Genomic DNA, 23,676 nt, shown 5'->3' on the forward strand with positions numbered 1-23,676 from the left:
TACTGAGTAGTGGTGTCAAAGGAAGAAGACTCTAGAAATAGCATTGGGTAGTCAGGGGTATTCTGATCCCCCTTTAGGATCAGTGATTTAGGTGATGTGAGTAAAGCTACAGTTAGTGCTAGAGAGAATAGTCAAGGCTACAGTGTTTTCTGGGGAAAAGAGGAAAGTCTTAGAGCAAGTGGATAGAAGAAAGTTGAAAGTAATTATCCAAAATGTAGAGGTGTTTGTTGTTGTTTTTTTAATCACAGTGGAGGGAGTGAGCAAAGTTGTTAGAGAGGAATTGTCCAAAGTCGTAGTTCCTTTTGCTGATGAAATAATAGATCTAGACCAAAGGGGGAAAAAAAGAAAGAAAAAGGCGGGGAATTATTGGTTATAGAGAGAGCTTGTTATAGTGGATAGAGTTCTGACCTTGGAGTCAGGATCTCAAATAATTTAAAAAACCATTTATTAAATTCCTACTCTGTTAGGCTGTGGGGATAAGCTAGCTTACATTTGACTCAGGAAAAAACATGGGAGGCCATGGGCAACTCATTTAGCTTCTCTTGAGCTTCAGACATCTGTAATGTTATAAGTTGTAGATAAGTTATACTCTACATTGGTGAGGAGTTCCCAAAACAAGAAAACTACATCCTTAATGTATTAATGCCAGATATTTACAATGTCGATAACATAATTAGACTGAGTATTATTTTGCCAAGTTTTCCAAATATTAAATTATTTTAAAGAACTTGAAAATTTATTGTTTACACAAAATATGTTAATATTTCAAAAAATCTCTAATTTTACCAGTGTTAGCACTCCCTCCATTGAAGCAGCTGACACTGCATCAATACTTCAGTAGATGGTTTTATATGTTTTTAACATAAGAAGATTGATAGGTTCATTACCTGATAAATGATTCCACACTTAACTAGGCAGGGCAGGTATGTGAAACATTTTCATTTGGGTAGGACTGGGTAGGACTTGTGTTCTGTTCTATAATCTCTGAGAACTTGAGTCACCTTCACACCATGACTTTTATTGAAGTTATGAAACTCTTTAAGTGGTGGTTTTTGCTTCATGAGGTTTAGTACCCTAACCCTTGCTGTGGTATTGAGGCAGAGCTTTTAGAGTAGGTGGAACATTCAGCAGGTTTGTTAGTCATGATGACCACACTTTGTTTCTATGAACCCATGGAGACCATAAGATTATGGTGGCATAGAATGTAGTTTAAAAGCTATCCTACTGTGTTATTGCACACTGCTACTTTAAACCTTTTCTTAATCTTTTTACATAGAAGTCGCAACTATGAATGAAGAAAATCTAGATGTGACAAATGGATGCAGCAAAGTTCGAACTGGTACCCAAAATGAAGCAGCTTTGTTAGCTTTAATGGAAAAAACTGGTTACAACATGGTTCAAGAAAATGGACAAAGAAAATTTGGTGGGCCGCCACCAGGTGAGGATTTGTCTGTACCAACTCTTTTTAATCCTGTACTTTAGGCATTCTGATTATGACCATCTTCTTGCCTAGTACAAGTGTCCTCAGCAGAAATTTCCTTTCTGGATTCCTCTTAACTATCAAGTCATGTTTAAGTTTTGGGAAAGGAAAAAAATTGCTCCCAAATATTTTTCTCTGTAACATTTTTATTGCTAGTCTATCAGCTCTGTGTCTCGTTTAAAAGACTAGCTTTGGGAGATAGGGTAATGATGGAAAGTAAGAAACATGTCAAGGTTGTAATAATGGGCTAATAGGAGCTATCTACTTTAGAATCATAGAAAGTTAGAGAGTCTGACCTCTACATTTGAAAGATCAGGAAATGGAGGCCCAGAGAGGTTAATTGACTTGCCCAGGACCACACAGACTATTAACTTCTCTAAGTACTCCACCCCTTTCTTTTGGTCACTGTCATACTTTGGGAGGAGTTGGCAATTTTGAGAGTTTCACTGGAATAGCAATGGGTATTGCAGTAATGGAAGTGAGAATGAATCAGTAAAACCAAGGTATAGATAGGTACCATGTTTGTCTTATCTCCAAATAATAAGCCCTCTCTCAATAACAAACCAATAAAAAATTATGATTTACAAATACCTTCCTTGAATATTATGCTTCCCTTTCAGGTTGGGAAGGTCCACCTCCACCTAGAGGGTGTGAAGTTTTTGTAGGAAAGATTCCTCGTGATATGTATGAAGATGAATTAGTTCCTGTTTTTGAAAGAGCTGGAAAAATATATGAATTCCGACTTATGATGGAGTTTAGTGGTGAAAATCGAGGATATGCTTTTGTGATGTATACAACTAAAGAAGAAGCCCAGTTAGCCATTAGAATTCTTAATAATTATGAGATTCGTCCAGGGAAATTTATTGGTGTCTGTGTAAGTTTGGATAATTGCAGATTATTTATTGGAGCTATTCCTAAAGAAAAGAAAAAAGAAGAAATACTGGATGAAATGAAGAAAGTTACAGAAGGAGTTGTGGATGTCATTGTTTATCCAAGTGCAACTGATAAGACCAAAAATCGGGGTTTTGCATTTGTAGAATATGAGTCTCACAGAGCTGCTGCCATGGCAAGGAGAAAACTTATTCCAGGTGAACAAATCATTTTTTTGTCTCTATTTTTAAAATCCAGAGCTGTGATTTCATTGGTGTAGGGAACTCCTGGTGAGGAAATCTTTCTACCAATGCAGGTCAGTAAGTGTTCTTCATCTTAAAGTTGTAGAGAGTACCTTGGACACTGAAAAATTAAGTGACTTGCCCAGGCTTTATGTAGCCAACGTGTGTCAGATGTAGGACTTCAGTATACATCTGACTGAGCTTCTCTATGCTGTGTGCTAAAGGAAAAATATTTTATATATGTGTGTGTGTGTGTGTGTGTATGTATGTATATGTATATATTTTTTCCCTTAAAAGGATTATACTGCTTTAAAGGTCAATTTTATAAAAGCATATAACCATACATAAAAAATAAAAATGTTTGACTACACAGAAGTAAAATATTTCAGAAGAATTAAAATTAGATTTTTAAAAATCAAGCAGGCTGTTCATTATAGGAGGAAGTAATTTGTAAAAATTGCTTTTTGAGAGGGCAGCTAGGTGGAGCAGTGGCCTTGGATTCAGGAAGACCTGAGTTCAAATTTGGCCTCAGACACTTGACACTTACTAGCTGTGTGACCCTGGGCAAGTCACTTAATCCCCATTGCCCTGCAAAACAACAACAACAACAACAAAAAGCTTTTTGGTAATAACTTTCTAATTTATTGTTTTAACCATATGCATTATTTGAATATCTCTCTTTTAATGGTGAATTTTAGAAATGGAGCTTGAAAAATATGAAGTTCAACTTTTATTATTTTGACTTGAAACAATTTCAAACTATATATGATCAATTTGCATTTTATTTGAATAGAAAAAAAAATTGTTTAAAGGTTACAGATGGGGCAGCTAGGTGGCGCAGTGGATAAAGCACCAGCCCTGGATTCAGGAGGACCTGAGTTCAAATTTGACCTCAGACACTTAACACCTGCTGTGACCCTGGGCAAGTCACTTAACCTTTATTGCCCCTCCAAAAATGAAAGTTACAAATATTTGAAATATATCAGTTTCTCCTTTGGGAGGAATTAGTCAAATTTTGACCTTCATTTTGTCCATTTAAATTTTGTCTATAAGTGAATGTTATTTGTAATTTTTACAGGAACATTTCAACTATGGGGCCACACTATACAGGTAGATTGGGCAGATCCAGAGAAAGAAGTTGATGAAGAAACAATGCAAAGAGTTAAAGTTTTATATGTAAGAAATTTAATGATCTCTACCACAGAGGAAACAATTAAAGCAGAATTCAATAAATTCAAACCTGGGGCTGTTGAAAGGGTGAAGAAGCTTAGAGATTATGCTTTTGTTCATTTTTTCAACCGAGAAGATGCAGTGGCTGCTATGTCTGTTATGAATGGAAAATGTATTGATGGAGCAAGTATTGAAGTTACACTGGCTAAACCAGTAAATAAAGAAAGCACTTGGAGACAACATCTCAATGGCCAAATTAGCCCAAATTCTGAAAATCTGTTGGTATTTGCTAACAAAGAAGAGGGACACCAAAAAACTCTAGGAAAACCTCCAAGTCTTCCAGCTCGTCTCAATGGTCAACACAGCCCAAGCCCCCCCGAAATTGAAAGATGCACTTACCCATTTTTCCCTGGAACAAAGCTCACACCAATAAGTATGTATTCTTTAAAATCCAATCACTTCAATTCTGCAGTGATGCATCTAGATTATTACTGCAACAAAAATAATTGGGCACCACCAGAATATTATTTATATTCAACAACAAGTCAAGATGGAAAAGTACTCTTGGTGTATAAAATAGTTATTCCTGCTATTGCAAATGGATCTCAGAGTTACTTCATGCCAGACAAACTATGTACAACGCTAGAAGATGCAAAGGAATTGGCAGCCCAGTTTACTTTGCTTCATTTAGGTAAGTTAAATGCTCACGTAATATTTTTAAATTATAACATGAAACTAGAAGAACAGTATAACAGATTGTGCCTAAATTAGTAGTTTTTTTGGCAACTCAATAGCATCTATGGTTTTTTAAATGGATTTTACCCCAACTTCACAAAGTTATAGTAGAATCCTTTTTTCTTGATTCTAATATAGCTTTTAAAATGTTGCTTTCTTGTTATACATGTAAATTGGCTCTAGCCTAGGGGATATGGCCCTCTTATTTATTCTTTTTGTTTGGAGCTGTCACTTTGACTAATAACCTTAATTGAAATGATCTTTTTGAGAGGCGGTAAGTACAATGTCTGCTACTAAAGTCAGTACATGAGCTTATTCCTGCATCTTAGGCAGTGTCTTCACAATGTTCTGACAGTTGGTCTGTAGTTAAGTCAGTTGATTAAATAACCATTTGATATAGTTAAAATACCAGTTAATCCAGTTGTTCGGATAAATTGATCTGCCTTTTCAGTCATAACAGCCAATCCAGTTAATATCTCTGTGTAGACACAGCCTTAAGTTCACCAATCTGGAATTTTGTCACTATTACTCATGATAAGCAAGAAGCATCCTTAAGAAATCCTTTGTGTTCGTTCTGATATATTCATGTATTTTTGAAAAGTAAAAATATTCTTCACAACTTTGTGTGGAATAATTCATTCATAAAAACTTAAAACAATAGACTGAGCTTTTCAGAGATAAGTATTAAAATACTTGAAATAATGAAGAAGGGGGGTTACAATACTTTAGTTTCTGATTTTTTTTTCTGTCTTAAAATAACCTGTGCTTTTTTCTCCTCTTGTTGGTCTCCATTTACAGTGCTATCCCAGAGTTATTTCTATTGGAAACACTCATTGATCAATGGTTTCTTGAAAGTCAACAGTTAAAAAAAAGAAAGAAAGAAAGGTGTCTTGTATCAGTAGTGGCTATATACTCTTATGAGGGATTGGAAATGGTTCTTGGCAACCATAGGTTTAGCTATTAAGCCTTTAAGGTTTATATATTGGGTCCTAGCAAAAGTAGTGAGGACAGCAGAAGGAAATAGACCAAATAGTTCACGAGACGATATTCATATACTTTATTTTTTAGTCTTTTTATACCTCTTAAAATCACATTGTTGTTTAGATTATAGACTCTGGTTTCTAAGTCCAAATCTTTGGCAGGAATTGTATCCAAAGTATTAAATTTAGAGATGGAAGGAAATTGAGTTTGCAGATCTGGTAGAGAGAATGCAGATATGACTACATTCAGCCAGTTAATAGTCTCATGATTTCTCTTGATTATGTAAGCATTATATAATTTTCTTGATTATATAAGCATAAGTAAAACCTACCCACCTAATGAATACAGTCCACTTTAAAATTGTCATAGTATGAAAATCAGTAGTCTTTGACTTTACAAGGAGGGGGAAATGGCAGGTTGGAAATAACTGCAGAAGCATTTAGTCAGATGGTTCTCTTGGTAAGATTTCCTAGAATAGTTGTCAGTGAACTAGCTTATAGTCATGTGGAAAATTATTATTGAAAAAGCTTCTGCTTTTCTTTTACCTTTCTTTACAAACTTAAAATTTCAACACTTTATAAACCCTCATTAATCTGTTAGTTCTTTTTTTTTTTTGGCGTTTTTTCTTCCTATTATGTTGTTTCCACGAAAAGTTGGTAGCATAAGAGAAAACGATACCAGATGTGGTATTAACTCTTTCCTCCTTTAATGGAGGACTCAGGCATGAAGAGTAGGTAAGAGAGAAGTCATTGTTAGTTGGTACTGACCTAAACAAAACCAAAGTATCTGTTGAGATTCAGTAAGCATCCTAATCATCTTAGCTAATGGGTGCCAGGGGTTTGAGAGAGGAGGGGGATTAGCATGTGTGTGGCTGTTCCCCAAGTCCTCTGTAGCCATCTCATTTGGTCTTCTGGAAAACCTTTTGTTAGATGCAAATAGACAACAAAATTTTTACTAATTTGAGTTTCTTTTCTCTCAGTCTCTTCATACGATCTGAAGGAAGGGCTAACAAGGAGTTCACATGGCCAAAAGGGAGGAAATAGTTAGAGTACAGGCTTAATATTCTATTGGTGTGGAAAACACAGGGCCTGAGCCTTAATCTATTTGACTAGGATATGGATTCAAATGGTTGATAGATAGGTGCTAAACTTAAGAGCAAGAATGGTTGAAGAACTAGGAGATGTATTCAAACAGTGTTTAGGGATGGCTAGGGTAAAAGTGCTGCTAGGAAAATTGAGATCCAGGGAATTTAAGATTCTAGCACCTGGCTTCTTAAAATGTTGATCATGATGTGGAGGTCGTGAAAAATTTGAGAACAGTAAAAGGTTATGTATACCTGTTTTGTGTATCTATATACTGGGGTGGCATGAAAATTTCTTGGGTGAAAGTGGAAAAAGTTTAAGAAGCTCTGTTTTAGCAAAAGTGGATCAGGAAGGGGCAGCTAGGTGGCGCAGTGGATAGAGCACTGGCCCTGGATTCAGGAGGACCTGAGTTCAAATCTGGACTCACCCACTTGACACTTACTAGTTCTGTGACCCTGGGCAAGTCACTTAACCCCAGTTGCCTCACCAAAAATAAAAGTGGATCAGGAGATAAAGGTCAGAATCTTGGTGAGCAGTGAGAGAAGTAGAGACTGAGTGATAAACTGAACCAGTCAAGTCAGTTCTTTTTCTTTTCTCTTCTCTTCTCTTCTCTTCTCTTCTCTTCTCTTCTCTTCTCTTCTCTTCTCTTCTCTTCTCTTCTCTTCTCTTCTCTTCTCTTCTCTTCTCTTCTCTTCTCTTCTCTTCTCTTCTCTTCTCTTCTCTTCTCTTCTCTTCTCTTCTCTTCTTTTCTTTCTTCCCTTCCCTTCATCGTGTGTGTGTGTGTGCGTGCGCACGTGCAGGTGCCTACTATGTGCAAGCTGCTGTGCTAGAATCTGGGGTTAGGAAGACAAAATGGAAAACTCCCTGCCTTTAATGAACTTGCATTCTGAATGTCAGCTTTGGCTTATAACAGGCTTGATGCTTTTCTGGACCTTGTGAGGCAAGTTCCATCATCTCCAACTTGTGATGGTTAAAGGATTGTTTGTTATCTTTTGTACAAGTTGGGACGAAAGGGTTTCATCAGATGATTGAGGTCTCTCTTTAAAATCATTGTAGTTGTAAGAGCTCCACATCCTCAAGGTTCCAGAAGGACTTTTGGGATTCCTGTCAGGTGCCTATTTTCTCAGTTTGAAGTTTCTCACAGGGTTGGTTGATAGGCTTTCAAGATGATTTCTTTTCTGGGGACCACGGAGCCTAAGTTATTCCTAACCGTGAACAATTGACGGTTGTTTTTTCCCTCATAAAGTCTAAATCTAATTTTCTAGATAGCCCTGTTAAGCATTTAAGCTCAATTTCTAATTTCTACTAATAAAACTTTTTAATTGGACGTCTACCTTAGATTCAAGTTTCTCATCTTTTTAAATGTGGGCTGGCTTTTGTAGGCTTTTATTCATAGTATTTCTGCGTTTCACATTAGAATGGCGCCATCCAGTATTTATTCATACTGTTATATTCTTAGAACTGTAACCTGTCTGATCTTTTAAATACATCAGCGGATCTCAGATCTCATGGTTCTGGGTACACTTTGCACTGGTTCAGATCATGACTCTGCCCATATCATTTATGGCTTACCAGAGGTATATTTTATGGAAGCGTTCTGTCTCTTTAATATTACATAAGCTGCCCATTTGTAATCTACATTGCTCTACCTCACTGATTAATTTTTTGATAATAAAATTCCTCAATGTTATCTTCTTTGCCACTTCTTGGATATATATCCTTCTTAGTAATGTGCTGCCACCTGCTTATATTCACCATGCTTCTATCCTTTGTCCTTGGGGCTTATCTCCAATTTTACTTTTTCAAAAGTCAGAGATTGAAATCCATGTACCAACCTTGGTATTTGGTATTACAAAGGTGTATTTTTGTATTAGAGAATAGTTTTGGCTCACTGAAAATGCTCCACAATTTCCCATTTGCGTTGTAGCCCTCTCCAATTATAGACCCTGCTCATTGTTGACCCATGATGCCTATATATATATATGTATGTGTATGTATATATGTATGTGTATGTATGTATATGTATGCATGTATAGTTCTATAGGTAGGTGTGTGTGTATGTATATGTGTGTGTGTGTGTGTGTGTGTGTGTGTGTGTGTATAAATACGTACATATGTTCGTATTTGTTGCCCATCCAGCTATATGTCATGATCTGGAAAATGAATATTTCCCTTTACATGTGTTTTTTCCTATGTAAATTGTTAGGCTAATCACTTTAGAGGTTGTGGATTTTGTTGAGGAGTTTTATAGTATTCTTGGGCTTGTTATAGTCAGTACAATTGCATATGGAAGGAGGGGCATGTAGATGACCTCACCATTTATAAATAATCCTTTTATCTTTTGACTTAGTACAAGATACTGCCTGTGACATTATGAATATCTTTACCATATGCTATCTTCCCTGTTTTATGCTTTATTCCATGTTGATAATCATCAGAGGTATACTGGACAAAATTATATTAGTGATTGCATCTATGAAGAAATCCTATAAGATTTTAACTTATGTATGGGAAATAACTCCTTTGGATAAGAGCTTTTAAAGTAGCATTTTGTTCTATTGAGCCTGGTGTGTGTGTGTTGTTTTTTTATAATCAGTAGATAAACATAATGAAATCTTGCATTCCCATGTCAGTTGTATTCTTTTATTGTTAACGTGGTCTCCTGTAGAAAGTAACCTATAGAAGTCTGCCTGCTCTGTTATATTTTCATCAGTTCACATGTAGATGATTGACATAAAGATTTTATTGATTCAAGCAAGTGAACATAGGTCAATAGTTGCTAGTTTATTTATAGTCTTTTTCTAGTGATAATTGATTTTTTTCCTACCTTATCCTTTGGTACCTTCTCTCTTGAGATATCTTGAGAATCAGTTTCTAAGTGCTTTTACGGTTGTTACCTTCAACATTTTTAAAAGTATACGTACTTTAACGGATTGCTTTTCCTGACTTTCCACTTTTTTATACAGTAATGGGCAAATTGCTTGCAACAAGTAATAACTTGAATATGGTTCTGTTTTGTGTCAGCATCAGTCATGCATTTGTGTTTCTGCTGACACCAGGTTGACTCTGAACATCACTCCTTGACCTGATGAAATTTGATCTAGCTGGTTTCTCCACCCTTAGTTCTTTATAATTTGTGTGCTAGATTTTGTGCCATACAAGTGTTTCATTGATTTCTTTTGTTGTGTTTTTAATTCTTTGGTTTTTAATGCAGATATTATGCCATTAAACGCGCAAAACTTTTAGCTCTTAAAGAGTACACTTTAGTAACTCTTAGAGATATTGTAGTTTTTGTTGGTATGGGAAAATAAGACATTTCAAGCATACTCTAAGAAGAAGTAGACAAGAGAAGTGAAGTTGAAAATGAAAAATAATTCTATGTACTGACAGACTATTACTCTGGAACAACCTTAATTCTCCAAAAAGCAAAACAAAACAACAACAACAACAAAAGGCAAAAACCTTCAGAAGGACCCAGAAATTGGAGAAGCTGTTATTGATTGTTCTGCACTATGTTGTAGGATTCTTGAATTTGGAAGAATAGCCAGAAAAGCAACAAATAGTTGATGACCACCTACACTGAGAAGAAAATACTTGTAATAGGCAAGATTCTGTTAAAGCTAGAATATTAATGACTCGAATAAATGGTAATTTTCACAGATAAAACTTAACTTTTTCATTCAAGTCTATACCAAAATTACTTTTAGAAGAAGTCCAGGTGAGCCTGTAATATCTGGGCATTTTCAAAAGACTGGAAAACATCCCTTGGAAAAAAAACTATTTTTAGGGATTGTTTACTAACTGTGGGCCTTTGAAGTCTTTTCCTCATTAAAGGAATTATGAGCTCTGATAAAATACATTGATCTACTGACAAAGAAAATTATCCTGGAAATTCAGAAATTCCCAAATGAAGATAGAAAGCTTCAATATGATCTTGTGCCATGCCAAATATCCTAAAAGGTTAAGAAATTCATCCAAGAGATGTAGATAAACATGATTTAGTAGCCTTCAAACTCATTTGACTTAAATCCCATTGAAAAATCTGACTGTAATCAAGAATAGACTTGGGAAAATTGGTTATTTATCAGATACACTTTATATCCAATGTTATAGTTTCATGATGAAGAATTAATGTTTATCAAAATTCCATAAGCTCAGTATCAAATCATAAAAAGTGACATTGCAGAAGCACATCTTAGATATTTAAAAATGTAAAATAATTGTTTTATATATATAAAGTTAATTCTGTTTCATTATCACAGTTAAATTTTCACATCATTGTAGCACGTTGGTGCTGAGTTTGATTCCAAATGTGGTAGTTCTGCTTATTTGATGAATGAGCACAAATCACTGCAGTAGTGTAAACAATGTAAACAATATTCTCTTCTTTTTTCACTTATAGGAAGAATATCGTTATTAATATGGTTCATTTCTTTCAGTAAGATATGTCAGTGGTATCTGTTGAATAAAGCTCTCAAATTTGGATGCTGTCGATCTGTTTTATGTTGCTTTTCATTGGCTTCCTTTGAGATCTATCTATATCTTTATCTTTGAATAATCTGAGTTATTGGTTCTCACGCTAAGCTTTTTGTAGGCTCATTTTTTCTCATAGCCATGTTTTGTTTGTTTAATGGTGCAATACCACTTCAACCACCCTCCTCTGTAATGTTTCCTAATGGAGCTTACACTCTAAAACAATGTTGTCCTTGTCTGCTACTCTCTCTCCTTGGCAAGAAGCCAAGTGTTTGTTTTTGTAGAAGTTTCTTGGCTTTTTTGCCTCATTGTGCCACATGCTTTTAAACTGTTAAATTTCTCTAAGAAATTATGTGAATCAATTTCTTTATCTGTTTATCATTTAGTTTCAGTGACTTAAATCAATGAGAATACAAAGATGAATGAAAAAATAATTCTTTCCCTAAATTCTACTCAAGGAGATAAACATATATAGTTATGTACAAAATACATAAAAAGCAATTTTAAGAGGGAATGCATTAGTGTTTCTGTGGGAAAGAATGTGAGCATTGGAAAGAACCTCAGGTAAAAGGTGATACTTGAACTGAAATTTTAAGGAAACAAAGAACTCTTAAGAGGAGAATGTAAAGAAGTAGTACATTTCAGGAATGGATGAGATGTTAAGATGACAGAGATTAAATGCTATGTGTATGAAACAGCAAGAAGGCCAGAATGGCTTGGAGCATGGACTGTGTGAACAGGAGCAATGTAGAATAAGGCTGTAAAGGATAAATTGAGGCTGAGTTATATAGAACTTTGAATGTCAAATAGAAGAGTTTATATTTGATCCTAGAGATAAAATAGGGAACCTATGGAATTTGAGTGGGTAACATGGTCACACCTATGCTCTAGGAAGATCACTTTGACAGTTGTGTAGAGGATGATTGGAGTGGAGCAAGATGTAGGGGAGGGAGACCAATTAAGAGAGTATGGCCACAGTCCAAGTGCGAAGAGATGAGGTCCTGAACTATGTGGTTTTGTGAGTAGAGAGGAGATAGATTGCATGCTCTCTTGCCATATTATTTTTATGTTTTCTCTAATCTATTTTATATTTTTAAACATTATTCTGAACTAATCAGTAGTCTGATTTAAAACAGTCCACTGACTCAAAAGTGGCACCCATGTTAGTAACCATTTGTTTTACATCTGTTAAGTTTGTTACTATTATTTTTGGGTGATATTCAGTACTCATCCTGTTCAGTACCTCTTCACTTTCTTGATACAACACTTGGGAGAGATATCAGGCCTCTGAGTAGTCTATACCCTTTAGACTCTTGTAATCCTAAAACATTGTTCTAGCCTTTTTTGTTGATCTTTAAATTGAAATAACTGTATGTCAAGGAACATGGTGACTTGATTCTGAGGATCTTAGTTAAATTCTTCATAGAATTATAAGTTCTGCACATTCTGTTACAGGTGTTGGTTTATATGTTGAGTGGTCTTTTTGCTTGTGCCCCTCATGAATAATGCATGGTGAGATGACAATGTTTCCCATTATTTTTCTTTGCCTTTGAACATTCAGTAAATGACATGGGTTCTACCAACTCCTTTATTTGACTTTGAGAGCCCGTGAACTATCCCTTCCATTTAGCTATAACTTTATACCATTTTTTTTTTTTTTGCGCGGGGCAATGGGGGTGACTTGCCCAGGGTCACACAGCTGGTAAGTGTCAAGTGTCTGAGGCCGGATTTGAACTCAGGTACTCCTGAATCCAGGGCCGGTGCTTTATCCACTGCGCCACCTAGCTGCCCCCTATACCATCTTTTTTTAAAAAGTCTTATTGATACCTTTAGTCTTTACATCCAAGTCATTTCCATTTCCCTCACTTTGCCCTGGATTTAACTCTCCTCTGTTATATAGAAAAGCAGTTAAGCAAAAACATTTAATACAGAAGATAGCCTCTGTCTCATAATGCAAACAATATTTTGTTCTAGTTATTCATATCTAATTGTTTTTCTTATAGTGGTTCTTTTCTTCTAGTATTATATTAGTTTATTGATAGCTGAACACGAATCTCAAATTTAAAGTATCAGTGGTTTAGTTAATACTTAAGTGTTTAAATATGTGTTTAAGTGTTATAAAACTGTTTAAATAAATTAATTTAAAAGCTGTATGCAAAAACAAGGACAACTGCCTTACACAGCTGCCAAGGAGGTCTGACTGAATGACTACCCTGAATCTGTGCCATTTCTTCCTAGTGTCTTCCCATACTCCTGTTTAATCTAGATATGTGGCTGTTCCCAACAACAATTGATAGTTTTTCAAATGACTAGCCCTGTTCCTTATTCCTGTTCCAGCATGACCTTGGAAGGATTCTTCCTCTCTATATTAAAGCACATCTTCTGAAGTTAAATGAAAATGAAGAGGTATTGTGTTAGGATTCTGGAGCAGGGAGGCCTTTTCTGGGCAGATTCAGAAATCTCAATTCCTATGCAAACTAACACACTGGATTTGCGCAGGAGCATTGAAAGACGTTGGAAGGAAGTGCTCCTGAATTTTTTTCTAAATCATCTCAGGAGAAGGAGAAATCATCCCATTACCCTTGGCTCCCACTTCCTTGACTCCCCCCTCTGAAACTCGTCACTCTTCATTGTGCAAAGCTGCTGCTCAGTACCTTTACTGGCAGGTCACTGCCCTTCTAGGCACCTTCTCCTGCTGTCACTGCAAGGACCCAGGGTGTAGTCCCAAGTCAGACTGAAAATATTATCACCTGTTAGCTATGGGGTGCAAGCACCAATGCCACAGAGAATCAGGTATTCATTTAAAAAGTCCCTCAGTTTCACATAATCTTGTATGATTCCATCTTGTAGAGTCTCCTGAGGCTGCTCTTTTTCTGATGCAGCAAGACAGAGACAGTGCTGGGGTTACCTTGAAGGCTTGCTGTCAGTTGCTACATTATCATCTCCTTTCCTTCTTTCCCTTACTTAACAGCATTACTATGGAAGACTTGAGAACTATTTTGAACTTTTTGTTTTTTTTTTCATTTCATCAGCTTCTTTAATCAAAGAATTCATTACCATGCAGATGTTGTATTTGTGCATACATAGCTAGGCTGAAACTTAGACATTAAGTATAGAAGGCCTACTGCCAGTATCTTATCTAAAGCCTTTCTGTCTTGGTAGAACTTGTCAAAGCTTTTGCTTTATTCTTTATTTTATTTTTTCTTTATAATTTTATTTATATTTTGCTTTATTTATTGCCTTTAAGAACCTAAAGTTACTTCCCTGCCATAATCAGTCAACAAGTATTTATTAAGGACTTTCTTAATGTTGGAAACTCTTCATTAACACTTTGTTTTTTCAGGTCTTTTTAGTGACATTAATCTGCCATAGGCATTTCTGTGCATTTTTCATTGAAGGAATGATTTAATGATAGCCATTTGGTGGCAGTTAGAAATTTTGAGAGAAGAGCAAACTTGAGTATTCACACCCAAGAAATATACGTTCTGATGGCATCTTGGTACTTTCTGATCTGAATCCTGGAATTCTGCTACTTAAGCTCTGTTTTCTTCTCTTATTTTTTTTTCCCACTAAAATGGGAGTATATTTTAAAGAAATTAGTCTAAAGAAAATGGCTGAGAGTAAGACACAAGAGCATCATTGCATATTCCCGTATTTTTCTACTGTCTTAGGAATCTATAGACTATCTTGATCTGTCAACTCTGGGACATTTTCCATCTTAACTTGATTGCGTAAGTTATTTGTTTACTCAGTTTCTACATTTAGAAGCTTTTAGTTGAGAAGGTTATAAACTGTTTCTATAATTGAGTTAATGTATAAGAATACACGCTTGAAAATTATGTGAAACAAATTCTATTCCTTTTTATGATGAATGGAATGATCTTGAGAAGCTCACTACATCTCCACTGTATTTGCTATTTAATAGTTTATATACACAATACTTAGTAGTGGAGGGAACCATTGGCATTACTACTATAAAATGACTAATGACAATCCCTTCTTTGGATCTTTGCTTCTGCTTTGAGTCTGTGAGACCTCTAACATTGCTTTTTACACTGTTGAATTCATCAAGAATACATTAAGTAGCCACTATTTGAAAAGCGCAAGGAACATAAATTAGGTATACTGCTAAGAGAGAGAAGATCATTCAAGGGAGGGGAAAGCATCAGCAACTAGGGACATAGGAAAGACTTCTGATGGAAAATAGCACTAGACTTGAACCTCGAAGGAATGTATGGGTTAAGAGAGACAAGAAAGGAATTGGCATTATCAAGCATGTGGTGGAACACTGTGCAAGTAGGAAATGAGATTCTGAGTTTGGGAAACAGTAAGTTGTCTACTTTAGTTGGAATGTGGTGTGTGAAAGGTAGTAATGTGAATTAAATTTGAAATCTAGACTAGACTCTGGTTGTGACCTTTGGGCTTTAAATACCAACCTGAGGTGGTGTATTTTATCCTTGAGGCACTAGAGAGCCAGTACTTATTCTGGAGTGTGGGAGTAATGAAGTTAGACTTCTGCTTTAGGTAGATTATTTTGGAAGCGATGTGTAGGGTAGGTTGGAGAAGAGAGACCGGAGGCAGGGATATCAGCTGGAAGACTATTGCCCTAGTCCAGATGAAGTGATGAGGGTCAAAAGTAAGGGTAGTTGCTTTGTATGTAGAGCAGAAAATGATAGATTTTTGTGAAGGCAGAATTGGCAAGATTTGGCAACCAGTTGCATGTGGGAGGTGAGGGAGAGTGAAGGAAAGAAAGTTCCTGAACAGTGGAGTTAACTAAGTTAAGGAGATTTAAGAAGATTTAGGAATTTAAATTATGGTAGTGAAAAACCTGGAGAACATTAGCTGGAGGGAAGTCAAGAGTATGCGGTTAAACCCACAGTGTTCATTAATTTGTTATTAATTCATTGACTTTAATTGATAATTGACTCTATACACAGGTATTATGAATAACAACTTTTCCCACTGTACATATATACTTGAAGCAGTGAAGTGAACATCTGCAATATCTGGATCATTGGTCACAGCATTATGTTGTCATTGTGGCTACATTAAATGTTTAAAATAGGGTGGACCATAGAGTTAATACCATTTTGCCTTAAAGGTGATATTGCTCCAGCCACAGTCGTAAATAATGGCAGTTGTACCTATGACATTTTGAGTGGCTTCAATCAAGGTAAAAGGATTAAAGTAGTTGGAGAACTTTAAAAAATGGCAAATCAACTAATCAAAATTTTAAAAGTTAATACCAGTAAGAGCTTATTTTGAGGCCTATAGCCCAAATTTATAGCAGTACATAACAGTAACTGCTTCAATTAAGTAATAGACCTCAGAACATTAATTTTTCTTATATATATTTCTGTTTGCTACGCTTTCCTTCATGTGTCTCTTAGTGTTTTTTCTTCTTTTTGTCTTTTTGTGAATTTCATTCTAGGTCCATTTCTTTCTCTCTTTTACTCTTTTCCCTTTGTCTTTTTTACTTCTATCTTCTCTCCTTTGTCTTTTTTTTTCCCTCTTCATTTCTCTCTTCTCATTTCCTCATTGTTCTTTCAGTGTCTGTAATGTGGAACTAAAATACATTTTTCTTTCAGTATTTACTGTATTGACTAGATTTTTATGTTCCTCTTCTTAAAGAGAGGGCAAGTTGAATACTGTTACTTTAAAAAAACACATAAACAAACCAAGCCTAGAGGCAGCATGAAAGATCATTGGGCAGAAAACTGGCTTTTAGTCAGGGAAAGCTGCCTTGTCGTGGTACAATCACTTAACCACTGAAGACGCCAAAACTAAGTTGCAGTATTGGGGGGGGGGTTCTCACTTGTGATCTCTATGATTATACTGATGAAATTTCAGGTTTGGAACCCCCCCCCATATAAGAAAAGTTGCTTTTTTACTTTTGTGACCCCTGAAATGTATGTGTGTGAGAAAGTGGGACAACATTGTCATCAATAGGAAGGTTTTGCAATTCTCATTTAGGCATAGGGAATGTATATTATTTGTGGATATTTTTCTCTTGCATGTTTTGGAGATAGTTGGTTTTTCTGCTAAAAATGTTTTTAGTAGGTTCTATTCCTATAATAGTTTATTGCTTTTAACTTTAACATGTGTGAATGTGTATTTTATATATTTTTGTCATTTATGAAATATTTTTTAGTATAACCCTATTGTTGATTACCATTGGCTATCACTTCCTTTATTTGAAATAAGTCAGTATTTTGGACATTGGTATCTACAGATGATGATAATATCTTACATGAATTTTCTGATTTTGTAAAACATTTCTGAAACTTGTGTGTGCTAGGTTTTATTTTCCTTACATTCTCTTAGCTACTTACATTCTTACTTACATTCTCTTAGTTCAACTAGCCTAGCTTTTACTTTTAATTTTCACTGTTGACTTTGTCAAAAAGTGGTGTAATAGGAGACATATCAGGGGAGAAAGAATGCTATCTTGAAAGGCCTTTATGCCATAAAAATTGAAATGTTTAATTGGTGCTTTCACTTATACTTCATGAGCTGTCATTATTTCCAGATTGATGGGCGGAAGTGCAGAGAAGGAAAACAATTGAATTGTTCTCTTTCTAGCTAGATTACTTATTATTTTGAAGTAAACCCTGTCTTCCCAAAGTTTATTTTAGAAGTATTATTTTCAAGAACATTTAAGACTAAATAATATAGATATTTTTTAAATATAAGGAAATGTGATTTTACTAAAAGTTAAATGATATTTAATGATATTTTTAGAAATGGATACTATTTCCAGTTTTATAATCTAATGTTATTTTAAAGAACAAAGAATTATTTGCTCAAATTTATTCTAAATTGATATGATAAAATAGAATGTAATTGTCAATGGTAAAATTTTGCACATTTCTTCATTTTAATAATGACCAATTTGTGAGTAGAAAAATTTCCACTAACTCAACTATGTTTCTTTGAGGCAAATGGGATCATGACAGGAACATCTTGAACACTGACTTTTTTCCTGGAAAGAATATTTTTTTGTATACTGGTATTATAAATACTTTTCAGCTTATAAATGTATTTCATTAATGAATTAAATTAATATTAAGCTTGATTAGTATTAGGAAAGTCTAAGATTGAGATTAGCTCTCTAGTTCTCACTGTGCCACTCACAAGCTAGTAGTGTGGCTTTGGGTTAATCACTTGCCCTCTCTGGATTCAGTTTCCTTTACCAGGAAAATGAGAGGGTTGAATTAAATATGTTTTCAAGCCATTTTCATCATAAGCGTTTGACATCAGATCAGAAGTGTTAGACCTTCTAAGATGTGAAGGACCACAGATAAATCATATTGAATTCTTTATATTATTGCTAGAAAATACTTCAATTATTTTAGTTCTACTTCGTTTAAAACCAAAATATTTATTAGAAAAACTCTCACCTTGAATTATGAAGTAAAACTGTATTGCTATCGCCCCCAATTTTTTTGATTAAAATGAACAGCTTAGTTAACTCAACCAGTTTTACCTGTTTCAGGCTAAGCATTTTTTTTGGGCTGAATTTACCAGATTGACAAAAATCATTATTTTATAAACAGTTAATTATTAATAATTCAGTCTATGTTTTCTGAAGCAAAATGTCCATGTACATAAATACTTGGGATGTTCAGCCAGTTTAGTATTCTACTGTTAGGAATTGTTTTTATTTTTAGTGTCTGGTTTCTTTCCTATTGTAATTTTGGTAACTGATAAATGAATTTCTAAAGAGAAATTTAATAGTTTATAATAATTAACATTTTATTTTACATTTCAACATCATTTAATTTAGATTTTTGTGTCATCTTTTTTTCCTTCAAAATTATTTATTTATATCAAATGCTATAATTAATACTGCATATTATTGCTAAGTTGTTGCTCTATGGCAATAGTACATGATTTTGCCACACATTGTCAGCTAACATATATATCTATTATGTAGCTGTATATAATATACATCATATATGAGTATGAGTGTGTGTATATATATATATGGCTTTATAGAAGAGTTCTGAATAGTATTGAGTAGTAATGCATTTTTATTGTTAATAATCTTTTAATACAGGGGATAATATTGATCTTTGAGAATTACTTACAGTTAATATTTGACATCCACTGGTTATACTGTGGTATATGAATTTCTCTTTTAGCATGACATGTTTTAAATTTCTACCTCCTACTACATATTCTATAGACCATTAATTACAGTTTATTCTTAGACAATTATTTATTGCTTATGAGAAGTAATGTGACTTAGTGAGTGGATCACTGAATTGAAACAGAAACTGGAATAACAGAAGAAGCTTTGGAGACCTATCTTCATCTCTGATGAGTTAAGAGGCCAGTTATGCTTTTAAGCACTTTAAAAATGTTTAAAATGTTCCTCCTAACATCTTGAAATCTATTAGTAAAAAGTTTTAAATCACAGGAATATTAGTAGCAATACCTAACTTCTTAATCATTAAAATTTAGAATATTTTGGTTGATAAATTATTACTTGATTGTCTAATTATACTTTGCATTATTAAAGACCATGTATAATCAATATTATTAAACTCATATATATATATTTGCTTTAGCTCTGCTCATCACTTTATCCACATAAATGAAATCCATATAATTTATATGCTTGCCAATAGACTGGTTCCATATATGGTTCCTACTCTAGAGATTGGTCAACTTTTATTCATGGTTTCATAATAACCTGGTAGTATTTGGTTGTTATGCTCACCCCAAATATGTAGGACATTATTGATAGTTTGAAGAAAATCAATGGTGGGAGTGTTTCAGAACCATTCTGTTTCTACAGGTTTACACTGTAGACTGTATTTACAAAAGTAAAATGACGTAGGGCCTGAAAGTAGGTGTTCAAATAAATGCATTTTTAAAACTGGTTGTGGGGCAGCTAAGTGGCGCAGTGGATAGAGCACCAGCCCTGGATTCAGGAGGACCTGAGTTTGAATCCGGCCTCAGAAACTTAACAATTACTAGCTGTGTTGACCGTAGGCGAGTCACTTAACCCCAATTGCCTCACCAAAAAACCTCAAAAAACAAAAAAACTGGTTGTGTTAAAAAGAGAGGCTTTTCCTCCAGATTTCTTGGATTGTTCTATTCATTCTACCTCATTTTATATTGTTTTCTCAGAAATGGTGTGAGTAGTGAAATGAAAGAAGCATGGTACTGGGAGGGAGTCAGTATGCTCATTTTATAATCTAAACTCTACCACTGTGTTTATTTTCTTGGGGAAATTATTTTGGAATAGATAATGTGAGAAACAATGAGCCACGACTAGCTATCAATTTCGTGGTGTTCTGAATTTTAGCCTGTAATTGCCTGTATGCATTTGTTGATATCCTATCATGAAAGGCCACTTAATGTAAAATTTCTAAAATTTGTTTCTACAGTGCATCTTATGGCCTGTTTTCTGAATAAATAAAAGAGTATAAATATTAACATGATTAATTTTGCAGGTTGGAAGTTTCTTTTTTCCCCTAGCAATTTTTTTTGTTTATTTGAATATTCTATATATTGTTATATTTTCACTTATGTTGCAATCTGTTAGGGAAAAATATCCATTCTAACCAGTTTGCTTCTAATTGATCATCTCTCATATATCTTGTGCCTTGGTTCCCAATTTTTCTTGCCTTTTCTGATTTATATCTTGTTACACATTTGCCATTCTTTCATCTACCCTTGATTTCCTCTCATCTACTTATTTATTTACAAATCTCCATACTTTGTTTCTAATTTCTTTTTCCGTCATTTCTTTTCTGTGTCTGTGTTTGTCTTCCACATATATAAACTCAATAACATCTGAAGAGATTGATAAAAAAGATCTTAATTACATTTGTTGGGGTGAGAAGTAAAGCTGATCCTTGATGGTTGGTTAAAAATTCAGGGCTCTCTGAGATCCACTTGCCACTTTGAATGCTGGAATCTTTGTGATTAGAGGACCAGAGCATATCAGGATTAAAAGCCAAAGTAGATTGAGCTAGAGCAATAGAAAGACTAGGGACAGAACTAGATTTTCCTGGTTGTCTATGGTTGCTTTTTAGTATCTCTAAAGCCATCTTTAGTTCAGAACTAATCTCCCAGCTAATAATTGCTGGATTGTGTTTATATAAATGTCATGCAGCTTCAATCTTAAGGTGAAACTAGGATTGTGATATTGTTTTCATAGATTTATAAACTTTCTAATTATTTTTACTTTTACATTAGTAATCTTAATAAAAGTATAGTGCTATCTCTTTATTTTGGGGGCTCTTTGAAGAGTCACATCATTGGAAATAAGTGAATTTACTGCAACCATTTCTAGTTACTGGTAGCAAGAAACCAGTGACATTATCAACCTCTTTTGTTTAATTTTCTTTGTGATATTACTGCTACTTGTTTATACTTGGTCCATGTACAGCTTAAACTGCAGTAGGAGCTGTGAGGAAGACCACGTTGTTACCTAGTGCTAGAGATGACATTGAATCAAAATGTTTATCACCATCCTCACTTGTAATGAAGTTATGATTTAATTATGACAGCAACCTTAAACTCTATTTATATTTATACATTGTACCATTATGGGAAATTACTTCCTCTTTCTAGCATTGATTAGGGAACAAAACAACTTTATGGGGAAGACAGAAATCTTTCCATTCCATTCTGAATTAAACCTTTACAGTACACCATCATTATTTTCTTTAAGTGTTGTGAATTTTCAGAATATCAGATGCACCTATATTCAAATGTAAGTACATAAAGGTATACCAAGGCTAATATCACATAATTTCTAGATTATCTATACTGTTATAAAGTATGGATAACTGAAAGTTGACTATACAGATATCCCTTGTTATAAGACTCATTTTTAGAATTTAATAATTAAAACTTTTTTGACTTGGAGAATTCTGAGTTTTTTGGACCATGATATAAATTATCTGGTTTATCAGTTCAGATGACAAAATGAGCCCCCGCTGTTGATCTCTCAAATTGCTGCAGCTTTTTAGGGTATAGGGCTGGGAAGATACCAATGTTACAGTGAAACTAACCTCTGTTCCCCAACACCTCTCCCCCTCCCCTATGTAGAAGGAGAGCAGGGAGTCTATGTTTCTGTTTCCTTCTACAGCATGTGTGGTTCTTTGATCTTTCCTTTTCTCTTTGTATTCTCTTTGGGGTTCTACATGTAAAAAATATATTTTTTTAATACTAAGAAAGAAAAGAACTGTAGACCTTGTACTTTTGGTGGGTTTTCAGATGTTTTGCTCTCCTACTCTTAAGCTCATTTAAAAAAAATTTAATACAGTGAGAACAAGAGACTCTTGCCCTTGTTTTTAAATTGCAGTATAACATATTAGAACAAATGACAGGGATTTAAGAGATGAAGAGTCTAGTCCTATCCCTGTTACTGACCAGCTTAGGGCAAGTCATTTAGCCCCTCTGAGCCTCAGTTTTCTTCTGTGTAAAAAGAGGTTGAACTACACGATTTAGCTGGACATTCATAATTAGGTCATTTAGTAATACTGTATATTCTTGCTTCATAGCCAGATTGTTTTGAATGGAACTTTTCCATAGATTTAGAAATACCTATTTGGGTTATATTTGCAATATTTCAGATGTCATCTGAATGTTGGACCTTTGTATTTAGCACTTTGATGAACAGGTATACAAAAATATATTAGGCATTTTATTTGGAATGGTGTTATGTATAAGCAAAATGTGATTAAACATGTTATTCAACTCTTCAAAAAACTAAACTTGTTATCCAGTGGAAAGATCATGAGCTTGGGATGAGGGTGGGAAGGGTTGGTATGGGAACCTGGCTACAAATCCTGTCTCTGACACTTAGTCCTTATGTACCCTTGATTAAGTCATTTAGTCTCCCTGGCCCTTGGTCCCCATCTGCAAAATGAAGACATGGAACTAGATGGATTCTTAGGTGTCTTCCAGCTCTAGATCGATGATCCAGTGAAGCACTATAAGCACTAAAAGACTCAGATATTGAACATACATGAAAAGAACTAAATAGATACAAAGACACACATTTTCAGAAGCTTTGTGTTTGGTCAGTTTGCTTACCCAAAAGAAGGAATGCTATAAACTGAGAAAAGCTTTATAAAAACTAAATTCTGTGCATACTGATTACGGAAGATTGAGCAAACAGAAGAGAAAAGTAGAGATGAGAGAGGGATGTAGAGACCAGAGACATTGTACATAATTAGGTTGAGGACAGAGAAGAATGTCAACATTTAAGAAACCGTCAAATATAGCCATGAAGAGTTGGGAGTAGATAGGAGATGAAAACAATGCTAATCTGGAGATTGAGATAGTAAAGATCTAAGGGACTTCAGAAACCTGAGCAATGTTGGTAGGACACAATATTTTTCTTTCTTTTTTTGCAGGGTAATGAGGGTTAAGTGACTTGCCCAAGGTCATACAACTAATAAGTGTCAAGTGTCTGAGGCTGGCTTAGAACTCAGGTCCTCTTGAATCCAGGGTCAAGTGCTTTATCCACAGTGTCACCTAGCTGCCCCCAGGACACCATATTTTTTTTTTAAAAAACCTTAAACCTTGAAAGTATGTAGGTACTTAATATTAAAGACATTAGTAGAAAACTAAAAATGTATTATTTTAAAAGCCATTTTCAAGACCCCAATACAGT

General features: G+C 34.7%; 1 protein-coding gene across 2 annotated transcripts in view; it reads left to right on the forward strand.

Moving 5' to 3' along the window:
* The first annotated feature begins 1,287 nt into the window (after positions 1 to 1,287).
* RBM46 (RNA binding motif protein 46) overlaps positions 1,288 to 23,676 on the forward strand; it is a 40,073-nt gene continuing 17,684 nt past the window's right edge. The window contains exons 1-4 of one of the 2 annotated variants that reach the window (XM_043972737.1): positions 1,288 to 1,438; positions 2,101 to 2,568; positions 3,671 to 4,453; positions 6,458 to 6,520. In XM_043972737.1, coding sequence (XP_043828672.1) covers positions 1,288 to 1,438; positions 2,101 to 2,568; positions 3,671 to 4,453; positions 6,458 to 6,520 — 1,465 coding nt within the window. The remainder of the gene's footprint in view (positions 1,439 to 2,100; positions 2,569 to 3,670; positions 4,454 to 6,457; positions 6,521 to 23,676) is intronic. The other variant, XM_043972738.1, reaches the window with a different exon arrangement.

The sequence above is a fragment of the Dromiciops gliroides genome, chromosome 6 (genome assembly GCF_019393635.1).
Source record: "Dromiciops gliroides isolate mDroGli1 chromosome 6, mDroGli1.pri, whole genome shotgun sequence".
Lineage (NCBI taxonomy): Eukaryota > Metazoa > Chordata > Mammalia > Microbiotheria > Microbiotheriidae > Dromiciops > Dromiciops gliroides.